This window comes from Lytechinus variegatus, chromosome 17 (assembly GCF_018143015.1).
Source record: "Lytechinus variegatus isolate NC3 chromosome 17, Lvar_3.0, whole genome shotgun sequence".
NCBI lineage: Eukaryota > Metazoa > Echinodermata > Echinoidea > Temnopleuroida > Toxopneustidae > Lytechinus > Lytechinus variegatus.
In genome coordinates this window covers 5,984,468-5,998,114 of record NC_054756.1, presented here as the reverse complement: position 1 = coordinate 5,998,114, position 13,647 = coordinate 5,984,468, and the positions used below count along the sequence as shown (strand labels likewise).

Here is a 13,647-nt window from a genome sequence, read left to right as displayed (position 1 = left end):
GATAGATGACACAAACTTGCTTGCCAATATTCATATTGGCTCTACATTGTATATGTATTTGAATACAATTTCGTTTTTGACAATCTCTGCCTCGGTAATTTCAATAACTTTTAAGATTTAGATTTAGATTTTTATTTTGCAAACCCCTACCATACCATTGAGGTTCGAAATTTCTGATTATTCATTTTATATCATGCCGCAGCTTTACCTTCTGCAGTTTTCTTTCTTCTCTTAAATTCTTGTGTCGATATGGGGTCTATTGTTTCACTTTCTCCCAACTTTACTTTGGAATAGTGCATAGCTGGCGAAACTATATAGCACGACTACCCCGATCGGGTACTCAAGCAGTAAAGGAATTCCGATTTATACCGAGTACCGATTTACTGCACTTTGATGAAGAGCGGCAAATGTAGATAGACGCTTTGGCAAAAGACGTGAGTGGTGCAGCGGGACTCGAATCCCAGACCTTGTAGTTCAAAGTCCAGAGACTGATCCAGTGAGCCACAACACTTTATTTGCACTCGATACCTACTGAAACCCTGCAGGGCCGTAGCCAGGAACTATTTTCGGGAGGGAGGGGGTCTGAGTTAGACGAAAGTGAACCTTTCTCCGATATGCCTGCACATTTTAGTTGGACTCTACTTATTGTGGACCAGTGAGGGGGGGATTCGAAACCCTCGAACTTTCAATCCACCAAGCAAAAAGGAACGACCCTTTTCCTTTTGTTTTTCTTCTCTCTCTTTTTTCTGTTGGAAAGCGGTATGGGTTCCGCGGAATCCAGAGACCCCCCCCCCTCCCGGCTACGACCTGCCCTTCTGACGAGAGCAGTATTTTGTTGCCAATGTAGATCTATTTCATTCGACTTCCCCAACTTTGGAAGAAGACCAAACTGAATTCACCTGCTACAAGTCTGGCAAAAGCCGTACATAATTATCTCGCCGATATTAACGTAATTTCCGTTGCCATGGTAATTCTTTGACTAATTCCACACAAACGCATGCTCTAGAATCCAGCTAATTCCCAACTAATCTTCAAAACACAACTTTATGGCAAGAAAATCAGGCTTAAGTTGCATAACGGCTTGTTATAATAAAAAAACGCACATTTTTAAAACAAATTCATCATCAGCCAATCAAATCGAAGGATTTCAGTAGCTTTTAACTGTTGTTGCAATTGTGTTGTTATAATAAGTTTATGAAATGGGTCCCATGTTACTAAAGAAACAAGGGGCACCTTTTTGTCATTATCATTATTTTTAGATGTCCATCCAATTAAAAACCTTTTAAAAAAATCACCAAATGAAGTTCTTTGGTACATTAGTAACTAAACAAAACAGTAATAAGCTTCGAAATCACATATAAATTGTTGAAAATTAACATCTGGAAGTTTTTGAATTACCGGTACGTTTCATATAACTTCTGACCCAAGGGGCCTTTTGCAGGTAATTGGGATTACAATTTTTGAAGAGGATGTAAACAGGTGGGTGTTTCATAAAGCTGTTCGTAAGTTACGAGCGACTTTACTAACGATCGGTGATCCTTTCTTTAAATCAGCACCAAATGAGAATTTGTATATTACACCATTTAAGAAAGGATCACCAGTCGTCACTCGTAACTAAAGAACGACTTTATAAAACGCCCAGCACCTGGTTTGTAAAAAAATGGCAAGCAAACAAAGAAACATTCAAAACATCCCCTAAACAAGCAAACAAACAAATAAACACTCATAATGTAAAAAAAAAAGAATGATATTCAATTATACGAAATTAAAGTTGGATAACTTATTTTATTATATATATATTCCCATTTTTGAAAAAAAAACATGTTTAAAACACGTTTTTTATATAGCAAAAATAGTACTTCTATCTGAATTTTATTTCGGAATTATTGAGTTATAATTTGTGCTTCAGTATGAGCAAGTAGGATTTTATTTTGATTTCTTTTATTCATTCTACGTGTGTGGAATTCAGTGACCTCAAAGCATCGTTGAGGGCGGCAATCAATAAGCTGAACAAACCAAGTTGAGTCGTTTCATTTCCAATGATAGAACAACATTCTGAAACATGATATATATATATTGTAAAGAAATGAGGAGAACAAAGGTAGGCGTAGCTTAAATTAGGGTTCCCCAAAGCTATATACCCTTTGGAAAAATTGGTGATGCCAAAAAAATGTCTCTGCCGGGAATCGAACCCGGCCCCAGCTTTGAACGCCGGTGCCTTGTTTAGTTATTAACTTATCCTCTTCGTGATTACAAAAAGTGCTCGTAATGTCAATTTTTTTTGGATGAGAATGCCAAATATTTTTAGCTCGCGCTTCGCGCTCGCATTATGTATCGCTTTAAAGGGTAGCTGCAAACAGTCTAAACAGACCCCTTTTCGATCAGACCAGAACGTGTATTTAAAATTTCTGCTCGCGATCGGCAGTCGCAGTAATTATTTAGTTACATAAACATCTTGTTCACGATCACAAACATTGCTCAGAATTTTCAGGACAAAATGCATGAAATAAAAAAAATGCTTGCACTTTGCGCTCGAACTATTCAATTATAGGGCTTATATGAAATTATTATTTGTTAATGTTTTGTAAGTATAAAGCCTAAAAGTGACTGTTAATACTACCCTTTTAAAGAATCAAACAACAATTAACTTTGAGCAGCTGATCGGGAGAAATATGGGTACAATTGTTTTTTGCCCCCCCCCCCCCATTGACGAAAGCTGGATCCGCCCCTGCTATACGAACCACACAGCTGTTTTCGACTCGCCATACGGCAGTCGTAGGCAAAATGTGACTGGGCCATAAACTTTATTTGGGTAGACTTTGAGCACTCATTGTAAACTATAAAACATAACTGAATCATATGTCCTTCTAGCGTAGCATGCATCTCGACCTTAATTGTTTTGTTTATTCATTCATTCATTTATTGATTCCACTTTTAAAACAAATATCATAATATACGTAACAAATGTGGTCATAAACATAGAGTGTCAATGATAAAATTAAGTATCTAACATAAGTTTTTAAGCGTACACTGTTAAAAATACCCTGATTTTACAGAAAAAATAAAGACTATTTTGCAAAGAGCAATCACAGAATCATTCTGTAAATTCATAAAACAGGATTTTTTCTGCAATTTAACAGATCAGGTCTGTTTAAAAAGGGGAAAAGGGTGTTTTATTAAAGGAAATTTGTAAGGTTCCATACACCCAATACCAATTTCCTGTAAGATTACGCAATTTGGTAAGATTACAGGTGTTCTCGAGACTCTGCTGCAGGAACTTCTTTTATTTTAAGGACAAATTTTCTAACAGTGTAAGGTACACTACAAAATGTAAAAAAGTGAGGAGCCTAAATAAAAAGCAGAGCTTGTAGAGCTAAATAAAAAGCAGAGCTTATATCCAGTGTGTGCGGCTATCGTGTTCAAATATCGAACTTTACTCCACTACCCATCGTCATAAACATATATAAAGTTCCATTTTGATTCAATACAATAAAACAGTATAACAAAAAAAGTCCATCTTAACCCCTTGAACACAAATATATTTTCGAAACTTAAATATTTTATTTTCAAGAGTGCCTAGTGGCACCCGTGAAAAGGTATGAGGGGATATTTGCCCCCCCCCCCCTCCTTGCCCTGTCCTTGAAAACTGCGGGGAGAATTATAAAATGATTATGAAGAAGCACTAAAGTTGTCATATTAAAGCACACTTTCCAAGTTTTTAAGCTAGAGGGTGGCTGCCAGACTTGTGCCGGTACGTCCTGTGATTTCCTGCACAAAGTCCAAATGCTGTTTATTGTCTAGGAGAAAAAAAAAAATAATTCAAAGGTCAAGTCCACATCAGAAAAATGTTGATATGAATCGATACAGAAAACCAGACAAGCACAATGCTGAAAATTTCATCAAAATTGGATGTAAAATAAGAAAGTTATGACATTTCAAAGTTTCGCTTATTTTTAACAAAATAGTTATATGAACGAGCCAGTTACATCCAAATGAGTCAGTCGACGATGTCCATCACTCACTATTTCTTTTGTTTTTTATTGTTTGAATTAAACAACTATTTCATTTTTTAGGAATTTAATGATTAGGACCTCCTTGCCTGAAGCACAAAATGTTAAAATAATGGACATTCCACACGTTCAAGGAGGAATGAAACTTCATTTCACATGACAATGACGAGAAAATCAAAATATTATATAATTATAACAAAATACAAAAGAAATAGTGTGTGAGTGATGTCATCAGTTCCCTCATTTGCATACCGACCGAGATGTGCATAACTGTTTTGTGAAATGAAGTGAAAATTTAAAATGTCATAACTTTCTTATTTTACATCCGATTTTGATGAAATGTTCAGTGTTATGCTTGTTGAGCTTTCTCTTTTTATTCAAATCAAGTTTTTGTTGGGGTGGACTTGTCCTTTAATTATGATAATAATAATGATAGTAATGATAATTTTAACAATACTGATGATGATAATAATAAAAAACATGATAATAAGACCAATGATAACGTCATATTTTATCCAGGATGGCCACTTCAAAGTAATCGGAAAACTATTCCCCCAGGGGGACCTGCATGCTCAACATGATAATGTTATCATTGTGACCCACGAAAAGTAGGTTCAAATAATACTTTTTGATTACTTTGCCCTGGCCTTTTTCATGTTAGTACAAATGCGATACCGCATGGGCACTAGTATTCAACCCGGCAGAATTCAAAGATTTTGACATATTCCCGAAAATATTTAGAAATTGGGAATTTATCTTAATTTCATACCTTTGTTATTTCCAGGGTAATCTGTTGTCAGTATTTTCTTTATCAATCTGTCAACTGTATGTGCGTAGGATCGAATTATGCGGCGATGGCTTTTGCACTGAATGGCACTAGTATTCAACCTAGTGAGGATAGATAGAAAATCTCAAAAGGGTTTAGATTGCTAAATTAGATCTAGATCTATGTAAGTCTCTGGCCTTGATTAATTCCCTGTTTGGTCTCATCTCAAATGGTCTAGTCCATAGTCGGATGGGACGAGGGCAGATTGAGAGACAGGACCATCTTTTATCGCTAGGTTGAATACTAGTGCCAACGGATTGAATATTAGTGCCAAAAACCGTCGCCATGTAATTCGATCGCCCGTGCACACAGTCGACTGGTTGAAGAAAAAAATAACGGAAAAGGAATAATCAGCATTTGCTCCACGAAATAAGATGGGTCTGAAATTCAGGTAAATTCTATATTTCTATATATTTGAGGAAACTCTCCAAACGGGTTGAATACTAGTGCCCTTACGGTAAATATATCAACTCATTTGTTTTCACCGAAGTGACAACATGATCATGATAGGGCTAGGGCTAATTCTGTTGGTCATTGTATATTGACATTGACCTTCATGATAGGAGGCGGTGCCATGGTTCTTATATGGAAGAGGAACCAAGTCGACTTATACACTGTACAGCAAAAACCGGTGTTATACCGGTGTAATTATATATCACCACTGACACCAGCCATTTTATTCCGGTGTTAATTTTACACAGTTAGTTCACCACATATATGTGTTATTACAACACTCTCGGTTGTTAGTTTAACGCTCTGGTATTCAATCTATAGGGTGTAATTTTAACACCTCAGTTGGGTGGTCCTCAGTCTAGAAACACAAACTGGTGTCAAATTTAACACCACAGTTTCAGAACAGTCTGGATTACGAGGGTAATCTGGAGTCAATGACACCACACTCACTCGGATCTCTCTCTTTAATAATATCATTTCTTCTTTCTGTCCTTTTTCTTCTTCAGTTCTTTTCGTCTCCACTCTTCTCCTTTAATAGATACCGGCCCCTGCCTCCCCCCGCCCCGCCCCCGCACTTTAGCTCCGCCCCTATTTATACTATAATTATCATGATCATTGTTGCAAAGTGCATTTACTATCGATAGTGATATTCTCAATAGTGTGCCAACTGTTGCTCTTAAATTTCGAAAGTAAGTAGACCTATACCAATATAACCTTTATGTGCAATGTTCGGTCTCACAAAAATCTAACCATTTGGTTGTTGATTTTTTTTCATTTATTTTTTATTACTATATAGATTATTTTCGCTAGAATTTTGTATACTTTGAGTTTGAATATCATCTGCAATTATAAGGAACGTCACTTTTGGGGTATGGCTGGGTGCAGTATCTTTTAATAATAATAATAATAATATTCCGCATTTATATAGCGCTCAACACATCGGAACGACGTCTCTAAGCGCTTTACAGATTATATTATTACCCCGGTCATCGGATCCTTGCATGCCCGCATAAAATGTATGCACCTTCTCCACTCCCTGGGGAGCATTCCAACAAGAGTTCCAAGACTCAATTGATAGGCATACGACGTAGGCTTTCGCATCCTACCGGGTACCCATTTAGCACCTGGGTCTAGAGTGGCAAAGTGTGGATTAAAGCCTTGCCAAAGGACACTAGGCCATGGTGGGATTCGAACACACGACCCTCTGATTACAAGGCGAGAGTCAGAACCGCTACACCACGGCGCTTTTCAATGCAAAGCGTCTGGTCAATACTTTGTGAGTACTTAATCAACCATATAACCAGTACGTTTGATTTTTTTAACAATAATGAGAAGAACTTGTCTGTTTTAGCGGCATTTACCCATAAGTATGTTCATCGTTTTTGTTCATTGGTTTGTATTTTGATTTAGAAATTGGAGATTGTAAAAAAAAAAATTATATAAATCAACGAGACTATCTAATACCCTTGGTCTTGCATTGTTAGCTGGAGAATTTGCTTTCATTTCATAAAATAGTTTATTTTGTCAACATGGCTCCTCAAATCGTCCTAATGACTGGTTGCTCAACTGGAATGGGTCTCGCGATGGTGCAACGTCTCGCCCGAGATCCCGACCACCGATTCATCATCATTGCCACCGTGATCGCTATGTCGGAGAAGACTGACCTCGAGGCAGCTGTCAAGGACGACATCGATAAGACAGTTTTCATCAAGGAATTGGACATCACAAAAGATGACAACATCACCGAAGTCGTTGAGAATGTCATCAACGATCATGGTCGAATCGATATCTTGCGTAAGAAAAACTTGTTACTAATTTCTTTTCATGGTGTACCCGGGGCTGAAAATAATATGATTTGAACGGATGAAGGAAAATCAGACGAGGAAGTCACTGGAAATTTCATCAAAATCTGATAAGGAAGAACAATGTTATAACATTTTAGAATTTTTCGTTACTTCGGAAAACGGTTCTGCGCGTAACTTGATGAATTTGAACTTAATAAAGTCTTGATGAAACAACATTAATAACTAGATATGTAGATATAGATATGTAACATGTTTCCACTTTCTCATGTGCATTATTCCTCCTCTTTATTTTCCTCTCTATTTCCTCTATTTCTTTCATTCATAATATTTTAGTGTAAAATGCCGTAAAAAAATAAGCATGCCGACTTAAATGAGCCAAAGATTTCGATGTGATAGGCCTGAAATAAGACGAATTGGCCGACCTTTTAATAAAAAGGCGTGAGTGCGCGATGCAAGCAAGCGAAAAGGAAATACCCAATTCGAAGCCCCCCCCCCCCCTTCTATACGGCACTGAAAAAAATAAAAAGTAGACTTAATTTTATATTAGTCAAAGCTTCCTCATTTAACATATTCCTTCAAGGTTTTTTTCTTTATACGTTTATTTAATTATTCAACTATCTTCTTCCCTTCCTGTTCTTAAAGTCAACATCGCTGGTCTTGCAATCGTCGGGATTCCCGAAAGGTTAACGCGGGAGCAGATCGATAAGACCTTCGGCGTGAATGTTATCGGGACTATCCGACTGACCCAGGCCGTCCTGCCTCGCATGAAGGAGAAACAGTCGGGAAAGATCATCACATTTTCCAGCATAGTCGGCAGAATAGGTAAGCTCCACAATTCTTGTTCGGAATGTAAAATGCTCTACTAACAATCCAACACGCGAACGAGCAATGTATTTTTTTTTTGGGGGGGAAGAGGGGAGGGTCCGGGATCCAGGTAAAGGCTTCCCGTGGCGAGGGGAGGGGGAGGGGTCGCAGATGCAGATCCCCTGAAGCTTAGGAATCTGAGGCCTTCAAAATGGCCAGGAGGGGCTCTCATTACTATCAACAGAACAAAATAAATGCCCAAAACTACACAATTTATTTTGTTTAAGTGATAATAGTCACTTCAAATCAGTTATACCACTAGTTCACACCATTTCAGAATCTTTGGCTTAAGACATCAAATTGTTTTATAATATCAAGCCACCAAAACGCTGAAAGCTTTAAAAATATCTGACGTAAAATAGGACTGTTGTTGATTAATTGAATTTTGTTTAGTCATGTTAGTTGCAAAAAGCGGTATGCATATACTATTGAATGAATGAATGTGGTTAATGTGGAAACGTATGTGTTATTTTTCGTTATATATTTCATAGCACTCAAGAAGCCCTTTAAATTATTGAAATTTTGAATCAAAATTGTTTTGTAATCTTGGCAATTTTACACGATAACGGGCCCCATGCATATAGTAGAATAGGTGAAGCACATGGGTCGTATATGGACTAAGTGGTTAGAGCATCAATCATGATCGTTAAGGCCTGGTCACACCGCCCGAGCGTTGTTGGAGCGGTAGGCATGGTAGGGAAAGAGTGTCGAATTTCGCTCTCAAAATTGGGAAAAATCGAAAACAAAAAAACAACAATCGAAATCGAAAATAATAAACGGTAGCGAGCGGTGATGATTTTTTTTTCTCTCCACTCCAACAACGCTCGTGCGGTATGACCAGGGGGGCGTTTCATGAAAGGACTTGTCGGACGTTTTATACGACAAGTCCCATTTTTTCCGACAGTTACCATAGGAACAGTGCCTCTCAGCCAATCAAAATCATGGAAAGATGTCAGATCTGACAAATTGTCGGATGAAAATATTGATGAAACGCTTGTCAGGGGTCAGTGGCATCCCCTCTGCCCAATCGTGCCGATAGTAATTCTGTAATACGATCAGCCATTAACGAATAAACATAACGTTTCCTATATACGCGATTGGATTTGGATGTATAGCAGCTTGGCGTACTATACACTGTACCATCAAAAAGCTGTCCAGCCAGGCACTGGCGGATCCAGGGGAGGGGGGCACAGCCGGCCCGTGCCGCCCCCCCCCCTTTTTTGAACGTGAAGATCCTTTTTTTTCCTTAATTTCTTTCGGGGACGCAATATCCTTAATTTTTTGTTAAAAACCTGTCGGAAAAATGTGCCCCCAAACCCCTTTAAGAAAATTCTGGATCCACCCCTGCTGCCAAGTTCCTGGTACGTTCCTCGTATCTCAACACGGAGTTTTCTCGCTAAGTCGACAATAAACATATTAAAAGTATTATGTCGTCGCATAAGATGTTGATTTTTAGCCATGCAACTACGCGCCGCAGACTGGATTCGTTTCCACCTGGATATTGTGTGAGCACGCTTTGGATTTATACAGTGCGTATCAAAAAAAAGTTTACACTTTGAAAAAGCTCTGGGAATTAAAAAATATACAACATGTGGGTAATTTTTTCACATATAATCTTGGGTTTGGGTCTCATCTATCCAATGAAAGTAAAAGTTTTGACAGAATGTTACACTTGAGTGAGCACTGACCATTTTTGTAAAGCTCGTAGAAATCTGTTTGCGCAGAAAGGCTTGTTTTCACGCTGTGTCCAGGAGAAAGGGTGAAATCAAACCTACCCTGCAAAACATTTCTCACACATTTCCCTTGCACTTTTAGTCAATTGAAATTAAAAGGATACATTCAAACATTTTGTAACAGTTTTACCACCCAAATTGGAATTTCAATACTTAGTAAGCACAACCTTTACCCTTTTTGTGCCAGCTGGATCTGAGGACATAACTGAATCTGAACACAAATTTATATCAGACATCTCCAGCATTTTATCACAAAATTTTATCATTTAAAGTTGGTTTACACTTCATTTTTCATTTAATACTTGTTTTTTCTCCCCACTTTTCCAAAGCTTGACAATGATTAAAAAAATGAAAATCAAGCCTGAGCCATTTCATGTAAATCACAGTTCAGTGTAAAGCAAATATCGTCACGATGGCCCCCGGTGTGTGGGGTAGTGGGGGGGGGGGGGGGGGGCGCAATGCACACTTCGAAGTGTTTTGGGCGAGGAAACATGTTGAAAAGGTAAAAGATATCTTCAAATCAATTTTACTACCTAAATTCCATGTGTTCTTCATGATTAAGGTCTACTTTTATTCGCATAACTATTTCAAAGTTCTGCGCAAATCATTTTTCACTAACTTTTCAAAAGTAAGTGGTGCTCACTCAAGCGGAAATATTTTTCGACAGTTATAGCGTCATTTGCTTAAATGGATCTGTATCAATGTGAAAATGTGGAAAAATCCTCAGGATATTACAAATGTATAATTTTACAGGACTTTTTCTAAGTGTAAACTTTTTTTTGATACGCACTGTATATATAGAATAAAATCTCGCCGTTCACTTTTTGCTGGCGAGAAAACGTATATATCTCGCGAAATCATGTCGGAGTAGAAACACCGTAGACCTAATTATCAATTTTCGAAGTTCGCGTACATAAGAAAAAAAATGTTTATGTCGATCTCCAACTTGCCCGCAATACTTTCACCAATCATGCCAAGTAAGATTGTCTTGATCCCCGAGAGAACAAGGTATAATAGTTCACAGTCCTCCAGTGTCAGTAACTGAGGCCGCGAAGCTTAGAGGTTCCCCCCCCCCCCACCCACTCCAAAAAAGTGTACAAAAACGTAAAGACCCCCCACCCCCTTGAAAACCGCTGCGTGGCCCCTGAGTATGTATTGTATATCCGCGAACGTCATTATTTTGTCTGATATTTTCGAAACCTTGTAACAAAATCATATTTTACGTCACAGGAGTTCCATACAATGAACTTTACTCTTCTTCCAAGTTCGCCGTAGAGGGCTTCTTTGAAGGCTTAGCCGCAGGCCTAAGGGCATTCAATATCAGGTAAGTCGAATTTGATCTCTTAACAAAATAAACTTGGTAAATGTTTTCCCTGTTTGTTTGTTAGTTTACTTGTTTATTTATTCATTAATTTAATTGTTAAATTCTATTAATAATAAAACAGGTGTGACAGTTGAAATTGGACTACTTGACCACTTTATCCGCCTGTGTAAATTTAATTGTCATGGTAAAAACTATAAGCATATTGAAAGTATTTTGTATGTACTGTGTGAATTGCATGTTCACATAGTCTACTCTGTAAACGCACATAACAATTGAAATAACGCTCTACTTGTTTAGGGGGTCAAGAATTGAGTAGGCCTACTTGTCAAAAGTACCATTTTGTTTCTAACAGAGGATAGGATTTCACACGCCAATACCAGTTAAAACCTGTGTATAGCTTTGGTAAAGGGTCAATAATGTGATTGATAATCGAATATCATCTAATATGACAGTCTTACTGAAGCGTAGAGACTGTTAGATATTTTTCCAACTGCACTTCTCTGAGAAAATTTCAAATATTCAAATCTTGGATATATAGCGCCCTCTCTCGGCGATGCTTGTTTTAAATTAAAAAAAATGGCATTCAAGCACTTATCTTATAAATTTAGTGATTAGATATCCAAAAGTTACAGACAAAGAACATATCTTGAAAGTTTCAGCCCATTCCATGATTTGGAATAGGATTTAATTGAAAGACAAAAACACACAGATATTTTAATTTGATCGGGTGACCCGATCAAGTTAAATTTCCATGTAAAATCGCAAAAATTATCCTGTAAAACACATTTTCATTTCATATCCTCCACATCATAACTGTTATAGGGCATATCCATTCATATTAGCTAGCAATGCATTGGAATAGTGATAGGTGCATTTTGGTGGATTTACCAAAACTATACACAAGCTTTAAGGGGTGCATTTTCAGAATAGGGAAAATAGGCTACTTGTTTAGGGTGCTTAGGGGATCCAGGGTGGGGGACCGCCCCCCCCCCCCTTGGGGGAACGAAGTAAGACTCCTTATTAAACTTGAGAGGAACGCTGAAAAACAGAAAGAAAAGTAAGAAAAAAGTATTATACCCATGTTTAATTTACAGCCTTGTAACGTCCGGCCCACGACTCCCATGCATATTACTCGCAGTGGCCCACATTCTGTTCCACGCTACTGCACCTGCATGCGCCCTCAAAGACACTCTCCGGCACGCCATCAGCGGCCGAGTAGCTTTGCATGGGAGTATTACAAAAGACCAAGACATATAGTAGCCAGATTTCGACATGGCGCCAACATTCTATGATTACTAATTTTTGAACACGTACACCTCTTTGTATCAATAGGTAGTTTTCGCATTTACAATGGGGAAACTCTCTTCAATGCATCGATTCATTTCAATATGCAATCAAAATCGCGGTGGGGAGCTGAGAGGATTTTGTCGAAAGATGGTGGACTGGGACGACAGATCATCCGAAGATTTACACCGGACGAACAGTTGCAAATATGTCGTTGTCCGATGCAGCTGCCCCGGCCGGTCGACGAACTCTAGACAAGAAAACCTCTCAGCTCTTCGTTGTGATTCAACTTGCATTTTCGAAGGATTTGGTGCTTTGTAGAGAGTTTCCCCGTAGTTGATGCGAAAAGTTCGGGATAATGAATTGAGCATATTATCTTTACTCAATACAAGATAGAATAACCATATAGATACAAATGCACTGGTCAAAGGCCATGCCAGGAATCGAGCTCCGGATTTCCATGGTGAAGACAACCGCCTTCTTAAACCACTTGGCCACGGCACCTCGCCCAGTGCCATATTTTATCGATATCACATCATGAATTTACAGGGTGTGTCTAATAGAACCACGACAAGTTCAGACCGAACTCTTTGATGGGATAACAACCGGTCTCAAGGCATCCTCCGAGGACGAGTCCGCCTTCGACATCGATCGCCGGCAGCTTCGGAAGATGCTCGCTCGCATGGAGGCAGGCGCACCGCCCCTAACTCGAGAGGACATCGTCGACGCAGTGATCACCAGGTGCATAGATGTTGAGAAACCCGTCTTCCGACATTTCCTAGGCGGGAGGCTGAATGAGGTCTTGCCGAACACCTTGGGAGACCTGACAGGCGAATCCACCCTTGCCATTTGGGGCGCTGAGGCTGTTAACTCGCCCTGAAAAGGCCTGAATAATGTTAAGCTTCAGTTTTATTTTTTTTTCTCCCTTCCAACAGAACAGCATACAAAATCCATAGAAAACAATTATAATAAACAATTCTAGGAAATGAGTTTGAAGCTGTTAACACCCCTGAATAAAATCCATTTTTAGTTTAATTTGTTTTCTCTCATTTCTAACAGAACAGTATACACAATCCATAGAAAACAATTTTTTATTATAATAAACAATTGATTGATGATAATAAATTGCATTTACACAGCGCTTTTAACAACTAAGAGTGTTTCTGAGCCTTTTACATATAGGAATTAGCACAAAATCATAATACATATAACTGAACGCGTACATTAATGGTAACAAGAATTGAGTTAACAGAATTAACAGAAATGAAGAATAATTACAATTATTATTGCTTGATTAGGACAGGACGAGATGTGTTTTCAGTCGAGAGATAACCATATGTAATGGAAA

At 38.3% G+C, this 13,647-nt stretch overlaps 1 protein-coding gene across 1 annotated transcript; it reads left to right on the top strand.

Moving 5' to 3' along the window:
• Positions 1 to 6,818: 6,818 nt before the first annotated feature.
• On the top strand, positions 6,819 to 13,336 carry LOC121431138 (retinol dehydrogenase 8-like). The gene is made up of 4 exons (XM_041628645.1): positions 6,819 to 7,083; positions 7,737 to 7,916; positions 10,922 to 11,015; positions 12,849 to 13,336. The coding sequence occupies exons 1-4, from the start codon at positions 6,819 to 6,821 to the stop codon at positions 13,177 to 13,179; spliced, it is 870 nt and encodes a 289-aa protein (XP_041484579.1). The 3' UTR covers positions 13,180 to 13,336.
• The last annotated feature ends 311 nt before the right edge of the window (positions 13,337 to 13,647 follow it).

What these genes read in the sequence shown, in the direction of transcription:
- LOC121431138 (XM_041628645.1), top strand. Translation starts at nt 6,819, where the DNA reads ATGGCTCCTCAAATCGTCCTAATGACTGGTTGCTCAACTGGAATGGGT. An exon ending in CAGCATAGTCGGCAGAATAG is followed by an intron (nt 7,917 to 10,921) that starts GTAAGCTCCACA and finishes TTTACGTCACAG; the next exon opens with GAGTTCCATACAATGAACTT. An exon ending in CTAAGGGCATTCAATATCAG is followed by an intron (nt 11,016 to 12,848) that starts GTAAGTCGAATT and finishes ATGAATTTACAG; the next exon opens with GGTGTGTCTAATAGAACCAC.